Source organism: Filicampus tigris, chromosome 22 (genome assembly GCF_054856515.1).
Source record: "Filicampus tigris isolate MCC_2025a chromosome 22, RoL_Ftig_1.0, whole genome shotgun sequence".
In the NCBI taxonomy this organism is placed as follows: Eukaryota; Metazoa; Chordata; class Actinopteri; order Syngnathiformes; family Syngnathidae; genus Filicampus; species Filicampus tigris.
The window spans coordinates 1,830,763-1,846,919 of NC_141238.1; the positions used below are offsets into that span (position 1 = coordinate 1,830,763).

General features: G+C 50.9%; 2 protein-coding genes across 2 annotated transcripts in view; both read right to left on the reverse strand.

Moving 5' to 3' along the window:
* Nucleotides 1-344: 344 nt before the first annotated feature.
* LOC147126395 (fatty acyl-CoA reductase 1) lies at nt 345-13,126 on the reverse strand. The gene is made up of 12 exons (XM_086022698.1): nt 12,946-13,126; nt 9,265-9,525; nt 6,525-6,700; nt 6,189-6,368; nt 5,354-5,531; nt 4,310-4,354; nt 4,107-4,225; nt 3,954-4,021; nt 3,076-3,247; nt 2,872-3,001; nt 2,610-2,737; nt 345-2,396 (listed from the first exon to the last, which is right to left on the reverse strand). The coding sequence occupies exons 1-12, from the start codon at nt 12,952-12,954 to the stop codon at nt 2,234-2,236; spliced, it is 1,629 nt and encodes a 542-aa protein (XP_085878824.1). The 5' UTR covers nt 12,955-13,126; the 3' UTR covers nt 345-2,233.
* Nucleotides 13,127-15,337: 2,211 nt separating this feature from the next.
* magi2a (membrane associated guanylate kinase, WW and PDZ domain containing 2a) overlaps nt 15,338-16,157 on the reverse strand; it is a 51,352-nt gene continuing 50,532 nt past the window's right edge. The window contains 2 exon segments of the mRNA XM_086021955.1: nt 15,338-15,653; nt 15,655-15,845. Coding sequence (XP_085878081.1) covers nt 15,489-15,653; nt 15,655-15,845 — 356 coding nt within the window. The 3' untranslated portion in view covers nt 15,338-15,488.

The window sequence follows — 16,157 nt, forward strand, 5'->3', positions numbered from 1 at the left end:
TGACGTAAACCAGGGGTCTCAAACTCCGTTCCTCCAGGGGGCCGCTTTCCTGCATGTTTATGAGGTTTCCTCCCGCAACACACCTGATTCAAATTATCGTTATCAGGCCCCTGCTGAAATCGCTGTTGAGCTGATCATTAAAATGACCATTAAATCCGTTAACGAGTTAAAACAGGCGGTTATATTTGATAGTATGATGGTTTTATTTTCTAAGTGGACTTCGTTTTTATTTTATTGTCTGTTTATTTTTCTCGGACTACACAGTTGGTGTATGTTGTCTGTGTTGTTTTATGGAAAAATGGAAGCTGGTATTACCGGTAATAAAAAAGTTGCATTATAATGGATAGTGGATACACTGAAAATTTTATTCACAAACGCATCAAGAAGTTTCATTGATGATATAACAATATTTCTTTGACATACAACAAAGCCAATGTTCGTTGGGGTTCATAATTTCTTAAAATTATTTTTAAAAAGTAATCATTGATAATCATTTATTATTTCAAGTATAAAAGTTTTCAGAATGGGAACTTCAGAATCTTCAGGAAAACTTCCTCCACCTGGAAAAATAAACATTTTACACTCACTGGCCACTCCATTAGGTACACCTGTACCTATTTATTGAAAAAAAGAAAAATCTTCCCTTCACCCACAAGCACTAATATCAACTGTCGTACACACACACACGTAAACCAACATTTCATTCATTTTTTTTAAAATGGACACAAACATACATTAGGCAGGTGTACCTAATGTAGCGTCCGCCGGTACAAAAGTGGACTGCAGGTGCGCGCACTCTCTCGTCTGGTTTATTTCACACTTAATGAAGCATGGAACAACAGACGCAGGTGAAAATGACATCGAATGGAGTCGGATCAAGTCATTGGTCACGTTTGTGGTCACTGTTGTCAGTTAACCGTAGTTTGGCCTTCGGCGCTCTGGCGACAACATTTTGGCTCGTCGCTCCTCTTTGGAAAATGAAGAGGGCGCTCACGTCACAACACAGAAACAGACTTTGCATAAATGTTTACTTTTGTCCCTTTTTTCCTCCCATTTCTCTCCCGAACTCATAATGGCTCGTCGCTGTTGTGCGTCAAGAGTCAACAACACTGTTTAGTAAGACATGTTTACATTTTTTGGTAATTTTTATAAGAATAACTATTTACACATCTTTCAAATCAAGAACACGTACAAAGGAGAAACTCAAAAAGAACGGCAGTAGGTCCTGTTCGAGATGTTTGAAGGTGTCGCTCATGGATGCGTACTTAGCCCCTTTTGCTTTACTTATGAGGAAGCATTCTTTGAAGGTGCCCCCCCAGTGATGGATACGTAGTCCCTTTGTATTTCTCACCCCCCAAAATTTTTCCCCTTGGGATGCGTGCTGAGGCCCTTTTGCTATTCCCCCGTGAAAATACTCAAAATGAAGAGGTCACTCAGATTCGTACCGTCCCAAAATCATTGACTTAGGTGTCCCCCAGGGGTTGGTGCTTAGCCCCCTTTTGCTTTTCTCCCACCCCTAAAGTTAGCAAGTGTGTAATTCTTCCAGTCCAGTCAATTAGCCAGCTACTTTTTCCCCTTGATCCTTTTCCTATCACTAGTCAAAGACGCACAATATGTTCGCTTCATTTCCCTTGAAACGCAAATACATCCCCATGTTAAGGAAGCCGAATTTGACACTTTGTAACGATCCGTGTGCTTTTCTCGCAGCAAGTCTTGGGAAAAGCTGGGCTCAACAACCCAGTCCCACTCGTTTTTTTTTTTTTTTTGTATACAACACACCGCTGAGGTTGCTAAGCTTTGAGTACAAAGATGAAAAAGTAGTAAACTCATTGTCAGTACAAAGAGGGCAAAAAGAGGTTGTGGGCCAGCGCTCAAAACGGCAGGAAAGACGGCGGATCGGTTTTTGGGGATGATGGAAACAAAAGTCCATTTTTCCGTGCGTCATCTTAAAAAAAAAAAAAAAAAAAAAAAAAGGCAGTAGGTACACGTTAAAGAAGACCTGCAGATATCCACCAAGACACAAGTCCCACAAAAGAAAAGTTCCTCGACTCGACGTCGAGTTTCAAGTAACAGAAGCAGAAGGCAAGTATGCAGAGTGGCGGCGGCGGCGAGGGAAAAGGCGTTCTGTTGCATATATTAAGAGAAGGAAAACGAGAATCAATGACACTTTTGCGGGCGCGGGCGGACGGGTTCCGAGGACGCTCGTGGATGGCGCGCGGGTCCGGAAGCCACGTCAGTTGGTCAGGGTGCTGGATGCGCGGAAGTACGACAGGAACTTGAAACACAGGCTGACCACAAAGTACCAGATGTTGCGCGCCATCTGCGAGCGGGCGATGAACACCCTCCAGATGAAGACCACCAGCACTGTGTTGAAGGTGTAGCGGATGTTCCTCAATCTGCAAAACGGGCATGTTGTCGGCGACGATTACAGACATACGATAGCGATTCTCCCTCGCTCAGAAAAGTCATATTTGAAAAGGAGAAATCTATAGTATATGTGTAGCATAAAATGACCAGCAGAGGGCGCAGCTAACACAAAATAGCAAATCACTGACAAACTCTTACGTCAGCTTATTTTTTTTCTGCTCTAGTCTTCCTTTGCAACTTACTTCCTCAGGTGCTGCCTGGCGGCGGGAATGTCAGACATGTCCTCGTTCAGGACGTACTTCTTGGTGCCGATGCAGTAGTTCTCGATGTACTCGGGCCAGTTGAGCTGGCGCACGTCAAAGTTGAACGTCTGACAGACACACACCCCAAAAAAAAAAAAACAAAAAAAAAAAAATCAGGTAGGCTGATAAAGACCACGGAGAAGCCACGTAAAATTCCTAACGAGCCACTTCGACCCGGCTTTGTCGCGTGGCGAACGCACACCTTGCGGTCCTCCGGGCTCAGCTGCGCCATCAGCATGCTGACATTCTCAGAGTTCCACTCCCAATCCTGGCTGCTGAAGTACTCCAACAGGCTGATGGCCTTGTGAAGACGATTGAAGATGCGCATCATCCTAAACGGGAAGACGAGAGACGCGATCACGACCGTTTCCCGCGAAACGCCGGCGGCAACCCGGCGGCGTCTTACTGCGGCTTCTGTCCGGACAGGCGCAGCACCAAATCGTAGAGCAGGGCGGGGAACTTGTGGCTGACCAGGATCCAGTACTGGTAGATGAGATAGTTGGACGTGATGTTGGCGTTGGGCCGGCGGAAGGCCTGCTCCAGGGGGTTCCTCTTGAAGGTCGACATCACGTGGTGCTCTTGAGGAGGGACAAAAAAAAAAAAAAAGAAAAAGAAAAAGATGAGCACTTCCCAGCTGCCGGAGGAGAAACGAGGCCTGCGGAGGAGCCGCGTGACCGCCGGCCGTTACGTCATCGCACGCAACGGCGGGCCTCTGTTGCCATGGCAACAGATCTGGAGATGACCAGCTTGCGAGGGGACGGCGGGCTGGAAGCTGCGTCGGAAATAAATCAAACAGAAGACGAGAGCGCGACGGCCAAAACGCTGGCTGCTCTTTCTCTCGCGATGACGACGATGACGACGAGGCCTAATCCCGCCAGCGGCCATCTGCTAGCAATTGCGGCATGCTCGCTAATCTGACAGGAAGCAGAAAAAGATGGACGCCCCCCCCGTCCCTGATGCCAGCCGGATATCCTCCTCACACGCCTGCTAATCTGCCACTCTAATGACATGACATCCAATCACACTCTGCTTAGCGTGTCCAAGGTACGGCGTGCGGAGCTTTTTGGGAGCCCATTTACATTTTGGGCCCATGTACTCGAAAAAATTATTACACAAGCCAGCGGAGCAATTTTGACTCACGTCTCAATTTTAAATTAAAAAGAGAAATCCTCTCAATTGTCAGTGGCCAGCAGGGGGCAGAAGAGGCCCAGCTTTTGCCTTTGCTACGTTGTGGGGAGCTAAAAAAAAATATATACTGCACCACCTGGACTTTCCAGTACGTACCTATCTCGCCCCAGTGGAACGGGTTGATGCCGCCGGTCGTGCAGTTGTACACCAGAGCCGCTTTAGGTCTGCAAGCGGGAGCGCGGAAAGCGCGGTCACGATCATTTGCTCGACTTTCGCTCGCTGAAGTTACGGCACGGCGGCCCAACTAACTTGTGCACGGCCGTGTACCAGCCGGCTGCCAGCGTGAGGTTGATGACCACGTCCACGGGGATCAGGTCGGCCACGGCGTCGTTGTTGGCCCGCATGGTGCGCAGGATGCCCTTGCCGGCCTGACGCATAACATGACAAAAGAGTCACATGCGTGCGCGCGCGCGCATGCGCGCGCGCGGCGTGTTCGAGGCTGCCCTACTTACAGCGATAAAGACGCCGCTCGGCCCGTTGAAGTTGTCGATCCAACCCTGAGGAGAGCACAGGAACTCAATCACTGACATTGACAGAGGCGCGTGTGTGTGTGGTGGCGGTATTGTGTTACTTTCTGCGGCGGGGAGAAGCAGCCGCCGTGCTTGTCAATTAGCCGCCATTAAAAATGCATCAGGAACTCCTGACGAGGAGCCAGGCTGGTGTCGAGTCGAATAACGTGCGGAACGGCAAAGGATTCAAGGCCGACGCCAACGCGAGGTCACCCACAGCACACGGACAACACTTATTGTGATCCCTCTCACTTTTTATGAGCGCGCAGACGCAGGTTTATGTTTAAAACGGATGATTTATCTATGGAATTTGGCTTCGTTATCGAAAGCATCAGTATATCACAAAAATGTGACATAATATCTGGAGCGGTTCAAACTCAATAGACAATGTCGAGATTATAAATTATGAAATGAGAGAGGAGGGGGAAAATGATGACATCGTCAGGGTCAGTACGCTGAGCTTGTGAGGAGGAATTTGAAATCGGACTGGTAAAAGAAACCAAGTGACAAGGGCCGGCGCCGCGAGTGGTTTTGAAGGCCGTGGGCAGATTAGATTAGCGTGGCGACATGAAATCTGATTGGACAAAAAAACAACGACCATGCTGGCGTCGACCATTTCCAAAACAAGATAGCCAAAGCTTGTTTGCTCGACGGGCCGCAAAGGCGCAACAAAAGTTGCTTTCAAAGCCTGCGCGCAGCACTCAGCTACCGTCTTCTCTCTTCCAAATTGTGAGAGGATCGTCTCCGAAGCGTAATCCCAACGGCAGACAGGCGGGAAAGCCTTGGCGACGGACCGACGGAGAAGCTGTCTGGACGGGTGAAAGCAGCTTAGGCGTCTTTCCTTGTGAACTTTCCCCGTCGCGGCGGCTCCCTCGCCTGCTCCACAGCCCGCAATTAAAGCCGTAATCCATGTCAAATAAAAGCCGGCGGGGAGGCGAGCGGGGTTACGGGATCGATATCCACACCGGCGAAAGGGGCGGGGCTCACCGGGAAGGGCTCCTGCCAGCTGGCCCCAACGATGGACGGCCGGATGATGCCGATGTTGAGCTTGTCCTGCTCCTGCTGCACCACGTACTCGGCCAGCGCTTTGGTGTACGTGTACGTGTTGGGCCGGTCGCCGATGAGCCGCGGCGTGATGTCCTGCACGATGTTGTCGTCCATCCACCTGAAAGACAAAGCGGGAAGGAAAGAATTACAAGAAGCTGCCTGAAGGCCCTTCAAGCTGTGCGTGGAGAGAAAAAACACCTTGAAAAAATGATGAGAAAATTTTTTAAAATGCACAAAATTTAGTATGTAGCTGAAAAGTATAGTAAAATGCACAAAAAAAATCCATATAGTACTGTCATGTCATCTTTGGACTTAATTAGAAATAAAGTGAAATTAAAACACAACATGATTAACACTTCAAATTTGAAACTCACCCAAACAAAACTAAAATTCAATGCAAAAAAATTAAAAGCCATTAAAATGACAATTTTTTTTTTGCAAATGTCAAAAAGCACAAAATGAATAAGGACTTCAAATTCAAGCATAATTCAATGTAAATACAAGTGCTAAAATTTGAATGTCATCTTAAAAAAAAAAAAAGGCAAATGAGAAAAGAAGGCCCAAAAAGTATATGACACCAAAAAAACGAATTAAATGAAAAGAAATCCACAAAATTAAATATGTCACCATTAAATTTAATGAAAAAAAAAATCAATCAAATGAAATGTGACTTTCAAAATGAATAACTAAAATAAGGCTCAATGGATATGAAAAAAAAAGGCCAACTCGAGAACGACCTGGAGCAACGTTCGCAAACACTTTTGCACTCACTCACTCGAGGGACTCGATGAGCTTGCGGGGCTCGACGGGCGGCGGGTAGATGACCTCGTCGATGTGCTTGCGGTTGCAGTTTGCATAGGCGGTGGAGATGTGGATGAAGGCCTCCAGGCGGCGCATGCGCTGGGCCAGGCCCAGGAGCTGCTGCGTGGCCATCACGTTCAGCTGCAGCGCGTGTCTGCCCGAAGGGACGACAGGAAGTGGCGCTCAGGTGGGCGGGGCCTCCTGCTCACTTTCTACTACCACTTCCTCCCTCATTGTTGCCTACTTCCTCTTTTCTCAACTACTTCCTCTTTGCCTCGCCCACCCGCGCCAAGTGAGGTCAAACATTTACTTGAGCGGCTCGTCGAAGCGGATGGTGGCGGCGCAGTGGAAGACGATGTTGACGCAGGCCGCCAGCGTGTCGGCGTCCTCGGGGCTGATGGCGAGGCCCGGCTGCGTCAGCTCGCTGCCGACGGGGATGATCTTCCGCTGGAAGTCCGGGTCGTCCCCCCGCACGCGGTCGAACAGCTGCGAGAGGCGACAAGACGGCGAAGGGCGAGCGTCATTTTCAGCCGACATCAAAGCGCCGTGCAAATTTGGGACACCGGAACCTAATTGCGTTGCAGTTAATATAGCTGCAATGTGGATCGGTGGAAATTCAATGGAGTGAGGTTCCACAGGCTGCAAATGTTAGCCTGTCGGAATCTGCCGACAGTTGGAGCCGAGAACAGACTGGTTGAATGGAGTGTGGTTCCCCAGACTGGAAAATTTAACACATTTGCTTTAGACCAAACGTCACAACAGAGTTATTAGTGCTTTTGAACGTGCCTAAATGTAGCTCTTCGCTACCGCTGCCTGTCTCCCAACCGCCTCAAGCGGGTATTGCCAAAGTCAGCCTTCAGAGGTATGCGGCCAGTGTTCGTCAGCGGATGACTGTGACAAAAAGGCAGCGCTCGCACAGGTGAGTCAGCCAACGCGCGTCACCGCAGGGAGAGGCCTCGGCTGGCGGATCCCAGCCTTAGCGCCGGCTGCCGCCAACCGGCGACCCGACTTCCCGGCCTAACTGCCTCCCCCCGGGCAAAGCGTGCGGACGACTTCCAGCGCGAGGACCGCACCTGTTTACGCTTCTGTCGGCGGCATTCCGACACGCGGCGAGGGATTAAGTGAACCCTGCGTGCACACAATCCCGCCTGATAAAGACTCGGGGCGGGTTGCCAGTGGCGACCGCTAGCCGCTGCAGCAGCAGAAGGCGGCCAAGAAAACGGATGCTTACGAAATGCCCCCCCCACCCCCCCCACCCCCCGCCGACGGGGAACAGCTGTTTGCCATCTCCCGCTGCGCCGTAGTAATGCCGTGGCGTGGAAAAGCGGCCGGACAGAGTGACGGTGGGGGGAGGGGCGCGCGTTTTCTGCTCTAAGCGTTACGCAATGCTAACGATACGGCCCTGCCAGCTAGCAGCTGGCACGGAGGAGGCGGGGCGGCCATGTCGTGTTTAAATGCTTCCCAAAAAAACTGAAAAGAAAACCACAGGGATCCCGGAGCGGGTCCTCTGTGGTTCCTCGACAAGGCTGCGTTAGCCACAATTCCAACTGCCCGCACTCGCGTCAGTCTTATCAGAAACTTGTCAACTTCCCCTTCCGTCTTGCGCCGCTCCACTTGCTCAGCGGCCGGGGGGGGAGTCATCCGCCAAGATCACGGCCGGGTTATCGGGGTCAGGCGGGGGACGGCGGCGCGGCTTCTGACGGCGGCCTTTGTGCAAGCCGGCGCGGGACCGCCGACGGGCTCGTTGGTGCCAGTCGCCGGCAAACAATAGCGCCACACAGCCGCCCCTGCGCTCGCGTGCTCGCTCGCTCGCTCGCTCCGGCCTTCAACAAGGTTAGTGCATGTCGGCGTTTCTGGAGAACAACGTGTCCTTGCTGCGTACCGGACATTTTTTTTTTTTTTTTACGACTATCGGGGCATTAAATCTCTCCTTGAAGAGTTCTTGAAGCAGCCACCAGACACTCCCGGTGTCGCACCGCCGAGGTTGTCACGCCGACCTCCTCGGAGGTGCGAAAGTCTCCGTAACAATTACCTTGAAATAACCTCAGCCTGATAGGCCCGGAACAATAGCGTGTGACCCTTCATCGCGCCGCCGGCGACACGCAGTGTGCCAATTCGTTTCAGAAGCTGCAGATAATTTGCGGCCTAATTACACAGAAACGCGCCCGCTTCCCCAGGGAGGGCCGAGCGCCTCGTCGTTGCACCGTTTGCGACCGCCGTTCTTGCGCCTGCGGCATTCCACCTCTCCTACCAAGGCAGCAGCCTGGGGGCCCGCCGGTGTTGCGCGGGCGGGAGAACGGCATTCGAGCGGAGAGAAGCGACCCAGTGTGCCCCGACGCCTCCTCACTCAAACGCCTGACAGGAGGACCTGCGTCAAAGCACAATGGGAGTCCGATCGGGTCGTCGGGAAGGCGCCGCAGCGCGGCGCGGCGGTTACCTAGCAACAGGTGCAAAGGAGGGCTACTCGACTAACGCGCGGCGATGAAAAGGCTACTCCAGGCCGGCTCATCCGCCACTTGATGCTCGGCCGTGGAATTTGAAGGACGTCGGGTTCCCGAAGCTCGCTTTTGTCTCCTCCTGACAAAAGAATCGACTCGTAACGACGTCGGTAAAAATAGACTGACGGGAGAGTGTGACAGTTTGAGGCCGCGGGCGCACCTTGTCCGACGTCATTGGCGTCACGCTTTGCCGCTCGCTCCTCGTCCTCCACAACACACTCTTCAAAGAATCGGTCACCATGGCAACGCCGCCACTTTTTTTTTTCTCACCCCCCCCCAGCACATCCGTTTTTTGCGATACTTTCACTTTAAGTTTGACCTATATAAGCTTACGTAATACAGATTTGATCATTTACAGCTAGGATGTTTCAGAGAAGAAAAAAAAAAAAAAAAAAATCTACCTGTTGCTGACCCTTTGCATTATTTAAAAAATATTACTCGATATCGTGCCATTTGACATATTATCGTGATTCTGAAAACCTAAAATAAACTTCAAGGAGCTGAAGCCCTGCTGCAGCGTCAAGCTTATTTTTGGAACGACGGAGGGCTCACCTTGCACTTCATCATGTCGTCCACCCTCTGCTGCATGGACTGGCCGGCTTTGGGCCGCACCAGCACGAAGAGCGCCCGCACCTGCGGGCAGCAGCGCAGCAGCTTCTCCACCAGCACCTTGCCCATGAAGCCGGTGGCCCCCGTGATCAGCACGTTCTTGCCGGCGTAGTATTCGGCCACCGACGCCGCGGGGCCCGCGTCCGACGGCCTGCTCCGAGCGTCCGCTTGCTCCCCCGGGGAGTCCCGGTCTTGGCGTCCATCCTGCACGCGGGAGAGCACAGGCACCTTTGAAAACAACCATTCTCAAACAGCCATTCTCGCCGCCGTCTCCCGGGGACACGCGACGCACTCCGGCCCCACAAGTTAGGGTTCATATGGTGAATGTTTAAACGCAGACTCCATAAAAAGTCCATAAAGTCGCACTTTATGGCGGATTTGTTGTATCCTGCTTGTCCCAATCTTTGGAGTCATCTCCTTTCGCTTTCTTTCTGCGCTGGAAGACCTCAACCAATCCTAAAAGCGGTTGACGGACGGAGACGACAGAAATGTCCATTTCTCTGGCAGCGGCGGCGTTCCATTTGTGCGAGGCCGACCTGACATCAGGACGTTTGTCAAGCCGCCCTACCCCTGCGTCCTTCGCATTCCCGGCCGGAACGCTCGACGCGGAAACCGAATCCCCCCCGAGCCGAGAGGCCGCAGAAGTAAATGTCGTGTTTGCTAGCTTCCTTGTCGCCGGCTGTATTGAATTACAACACCCCTTGGCCGCCTTTGATTTACAGTCGCCTCCGCTGAAACGTGCACGCATCTAAATGCAGATGCAGACTGTCTGTCCGTCTCGCGGCGCGTTCCCGGCGGATGTGAGAACACAGCTGGGGGGCTGCTGGTGGGTGGGCATGCAGAAATTCACCAGCGATTAGCACCTGATGTGGGAAATGTGTCCACAGGCGCCTTCCTTAACTCATTCGCTGCCAAAAACGTTTTTACACGCCTTTTCGCAGTCCAGCCATTCAATCGCACAAATATACTTGAATTTATTATTCTATTTTTTTTAGGGTAAAAGAGGGTCTGAAAATATCTGGCGGTTTTAAATGCCTCATATCCAAGATGGACGCCAGGCTGATTTGAGATTCAAATGTTTGGAGTTTTGACTCCCAAGTTCTCAAGGCACCACTACAGAGCGCACGCGTACTTTTGCAACCGACGGCCATGCGTTGATGCCTCGGGCCCTCCATTAGCGGGGTCAGCCCGGCGGGGCCGCGCGTGCGTGCGTGCGGGGGGCCACGGCCGAGCTCGACAGATGCACTCGGGCTGAGAGCATTACGGACGGACAAAAGCCGGCAAGGGTGGCGGCGGAGGGGGAAAATGGAAGGCTGGCACGATCGAGTTAGTGCGCTTGAAAGCCAGCGGCGGCGGGATTGAAGGGAAGTCGCGACGGGGCGGGCGGGGGGAGGGGGGATGGGCGGGGGTTTTCAAAATAGTCCGGCAAATGCTAACCCGAGCTGACAGGAGCGAGCATGACGTGCTTGTAAAGAAGAAAAACTGATTGCTTTTAGTGAGGGAGGGGCCTTGCAACACAATTAGCTAGGAGGGAAAATGCAGCGCACTACCGGCTGTGACCAACGGAGGTGCTGCCAACTCGTTTGCGGCCTAAAGAAACACAAAAGGACGCAAGCTATACGACGAAACTCAAGTTCAATTTTCTTTACACAACACAAAAAAGGAATGAAAGCCTACTTTTCTTTTTTTTTTTTTTTTTTATGTAGCTGTTGTATAGTATTTAACAACGGCCACCTGCAGCACCTCCTATCTGTCTGTACTTATTTAAAGACCAATCCCTAGTTAACAAAAACATCTGAAAGTTGCCACCAGAAAGCGTTTGGTGTTAACAACACAGCAACATGCACGGCAGACATCACGTCGGAGCGTCTGTAATTACACCTGCCGCCCGGCCGAGACTGAGAAATCCACACCCGCCTGCCGGAGTAAAAAGATCTCCAGGGAGAATCTGACATTTCCTTTCCTAAAAGGACGTGAGAAATCCACGCCCGCCTGCCGCAGCCAAAAGATCTCGATGGAGAATCTGACATTTCCTTTCCTAGAAGGACGTTGCGGTTGGTGAGCTTTGTTGTTTTCGTTGTATTCTCCTGTGTACTTTTTGCAGAAAATGTGCAATTTTGCAGCATTGTGGGGATCTGCTGTCAGCCACAGCTCACACAGAGACAATCACACAGACTCGGCCACGTCCAATACCACCCCAGCAGACCCCGCCTCTTAAAAGGCACATATCGAACAACAAAGACGCTATAGCGTCTACATACTTTCTACACATGTTATAATTCCTATTTTTCTTTTGTGCTCGTATGAATATATTCGGTTAAAAAAAACGGTCAAAGTGACTCAACTCTCTGATATCATCGTCCCGCTGCCGGTACGCTTTCAAACGCCCATTTTAGGCTTGGCCAGGACTTCGCATGCTATAATTAGCAGAGTAGGCGACGCATGCATATACATTTGCACGGTTCAAACTAAGGTTCATGTACATGACTGGATGACAGCCAGTGACTGATGCTCATTGGTCCCGTCGGGCCTCTCCATCACTAGATGGTGACATGCTATTAACGCCACGCCCTTCTACGTTGGGGTTCAATGTCGTGCCACCCGGGTATTAAAAGCGCACATGGAGGGACGGTGAGGTGGGGAGGCGGTGAGCAAGGTGAAGTTGCCACATGGGAAGAATTCTGCTCCCATTTCCCAGTACTACAACCACTTCAAATGCAAGTTTAAAAAGTCTGTAAAGCCTTTCAAGGTCTGTCAACAAAACAATTCTAATGACATGCGTAATAGGTCAGGTAATTATTTAAACGTGAAAATCGGCGCAGCATACATTTTGGATGATTTTTAAACGATATAATCCCATTCAAGCACATTCATCAAGGCAGATGTGGTACACAAAGCGAACTTCCGGTTTGTTCGAGAGTACGAGCGACGGTAAAATTGTATTAAATGAAAACACAGGAACGCATCGCCCGCATTATCATGCTCATTAGTTTTAAAATATTATGTCTCAGTCGTAGTTCCAGGCAAAAATAATTATCATGGACTTCGCGGCTTTTCAAAGTGTGAGTGCGACTTGGACACGTCAGGATACGGCTAACAAGCTAACTGAGTTGCAAACGAAAAATGGGATTCAACTTGACGTTAAGAGCAAAAATTGAACACGAAAACAAACACTTTAAATGACACTGTAGCGCGAAAACACCACGTTCTAAGTTTCATTGTGAAGGCCGCCGTCGTCGCTTCCGGTGTGCTCGGGGCTAACGGTTGCGAGCTAACCGGCTGTTGGCTTCCTCTCGCTCGCCGCCCAGCCATCAAAGGCGGCTACGGGCGGCTCCGTGTCCGCCCCGTCTCCTCGGGCCCTCCGTGGTAACCACCACACCCATTAAAGCCGTCAAAACGAGTCGGGGTGTTCACGAGTATCTTTTTCACGGTGTATATTCGCCCCCCCGAGGCGTGTGGGTACATCATTCCCGCCACGCAACCGACGAAAAACCGAAGATGCTCGAGGGTGTGGAGGCGACGAGCCGCGGAACGCCGCCGCTCCGCCTGGCTCCCGCACGGCCCCGACTCGACACCCGATTCGCCGTTCGCGTCTGAAAACCGGCCGACAAAACGGCTTCTTACCGTAGCCATGAGCAGCGAGCTTGCTTCCGTTCTCTCGCGCCTGTCAAAAGAGGCAGTGCGGTGCGGCAGCTGCGGTCTCTCTGCCTCCTCCCACCGGCCACCCCCCTCGACCAACTCGGATGCTCCCACCACCGTCGCGGAGGAAGAGAAGAAAAAAAAAAAAAAAGGAAAAAACTCGGCCCGGCCCAGACGACGACAAATGTGGTTTTGCGCCCGCCCCGTTCAACGCTGAAAGAGCGGGTACAGTACGTGTCACCCCACCCGTGGCCCCACCCCTTGCCTCACCGCGACCAAATGCCGTTGAAATTTCCGCCACTCGGTACTGACGCAAGGAAGCGTTTCTCGGAGGTTAAAAAAAAATAATTACTGCACCGTAGTTGTTCACGCTAATTAATTCGGCGCGTGCCGAACACAAAATTCAACCACGAAAATGATATTGCACCTCTTTTTGTTGGTGTCACTGGGGTTTTAAGGGCCAGATTGATTACAATTGAAAACAGACATAGCCAGTACTTTCCTAACACTCTTCAGAGAAGTTATGTTTTTAAATGCTGGACAATACTAGTTCTTGGCAGAAACCTCTACTAGTTTCCTCTTTCACCAGAAATTCTTGCAGGGCCCTTGAGCCACAAATCCACAGTATACGTAGTAAAGACAAGTTGAAGTGACTCGCGGAACTTGTTCGACTGGAACGAATAGCCCGTCAAGGCAGCGCAAATTTGCAGCAAATGTGGATATTTCCATTTAATGTTAAGCTTTGCATGTTTTTTTGACTTAATGTATTCACTCGTTTTCATCTTGGCCACACTCTGCACAGTCTTGCCAGTTTTCCCACAGTTAGGTGGCAAATACGATACTATTACAGACTTTATCTGCAAGAGGTGACAGGTGTAGTTCTGTGGCCCAAAAAGGCCTGTTTGAGTGAGAGGTTATCTTAACAGGGTCTGGATTGTATAGATACATTGCCTACAAACACACGCGCATAGTTGACATTCTCCAGACACGGCTGCTGCTTAGCCTGTTCTGCCATGTGAGGATCATTTCCACGCTCATACCCTCGTCATCACCGGGGAAGCTTTTAGGTGTTAAGTGCTGGCCGTGTTCTACACGTCACAACAATCTATCAGATTGATGCAATGCATTTATGAGACAACAACTTTGCCACACTTGATTGAGGGCCTCCAACAATCAAAATGGTGACCCAGTGCTCTTTTGAATAGCTCCATGCCATTTAAAAAAATGTCAATCTAAAAGGGGAAGTATGAAGCAATAAAAAAAAAAAAAAACAGAAGAGGAACTAGAGTATGATGACGTCAAACCGCACCAGGAGAAAGTGTAATGCGACATTGCATAACCAAGAAGACGCCTAGAAATGAACACTGCTCATTTAGTGACTAATGAAAACGTCTGGAAAGACAAGCGGTCTAAAATTACGTGAAGAGCGCCCTCCAGTGGACATTCAGGGAAAGACAATGACGACATTTTCATTTAGTGCGCCCTCGTGTGGACACTACAACGCCGTACAATGCCTCGTTTGTTCACAACGACCATGTCATATTGTACCGGGATTAGAAAATGCCTTTTTGCACACAGTTTAAGATTAAACCTGTCGTATAGATTATTAAAGATTAATTTCCATGTTTTTGGTAGAGTAATTTAGCACATTGCTTTACTATTGTTGTGTCAGTGTTTTATTTTATTCATCAGTTATCATACAAGATTTCTGGGAACAAAAAAAAAACAAGTTAATATCTTCATAGTGCTGCATTTTTCCATCATAAAAATAATTGCTGCGCATACCTACAAGTCTTGGTGACCGCCGATAAAACGCAGTCGTGTTTTTCTTTTTTTTTCCACTTTGTTTTACACTACACAGTGATTCTGAGCTGTGTGGCCTCAGCATCCACACGCAAACACGCACACACGTTTTGGTTTTTGTCGCCCAACAAAAGTGATGAAAAAGACAAAAGACGCTTCCACGTTGTGCTTGACGGTCCCCTTATCGCCGTGGCAACGGAGACGACTTCGTCTGCTTCGAAACACCGTTGGACTTGATTGTACAAAAATGCACAAGAGCGAAGCCATTTTGGCACACTTAAGGACCTGCGGGACATAAAAGCAGACGAGCTGGCGACGTAATCAAATTCACAGTACTTCATGTATGGTCGTCGTGGTTACTAGCAGCCTTTGTTCCAAACGTCGACGCTCCGCCCCGTCGCTCCTTCCTAAGGCACTCCATGCCCTCCTCGGCGTCCTTTCGCAGCCTTTCCGTCTTATTTACACTCTTGATTGTTCGCTGGGCCCACGCCGTCCGCTTAAGGCAAAGTCCGAGAAAATACACCCCATCGTGTCCGACTTGTCGTATAAAAAAAAAGCTGCGTACATTTGATTGCTTCTCAGTTCTGCCGATTCCTCCAAACAAAAGTGGATGAACGTCCGGTTTTTAAGGTGGAGGGTGTCCAATAATTTAGTCCGTACTCGAATAAATAAAACAAGGAGGCGGAGTCGAGGAGCGGCCCCGGTTTCCTGGGGAGGTGGATCCGTTACCTGCCCGACGTCGCCGCCCGCAGAGCGCTGGGAAGCTTGTCCGATCCGGGGATCTTCCAGGGCCCCGGAGAGACGGCGGACTTCCCGGCCGCCAATTCTCGCCCGGGCTCCGGGCCCGGCCCGCTCTTCCCGTTTGCATGCACGGCGGGAGCGGCGGGGAAAGCCGCTTTCTCCGGGAATTCTCTCGGCGGAGCGTCCCGGCGCGGCGCGGCGCTCCCCGCCCACGCGTCCCTCGCGGGCGGACCGGCCGCCGTCGACGGCCGCCGCCGCCGCCAAAAGGCTGTCGAGCGGCGCGGCTACTTCCGGCAGGCTTGGAGAGGCTGAAGGCCGAGCGTCCCGAGAGGCGCCATTGTCTGGAAGAGACGCGCGGCGGGGACAGGTCAGGATTGACCCCCCCCCCCCCAAAAAAAACAAAAAAAAAGAACGCAGCACCGCGACGGACGCATGCCACTGCAACACCCGGCGTGCCGTCAAAATAAAACGCATGCCACAGGGAAGCGCTTCAAGGTCGCTGATGAGCCGTTCAAAGTCGATTCATCGGATAAAAACTGATTTTGCATCCGCAACAAAACATGGAATATCTGTGACTTTGAAAGTGTGTGGCTTTAAACGGCCTGGTGAGCGACGTGGGCGCTAGCGAATGAGAGCCGCCTGTCGTGAGCTCA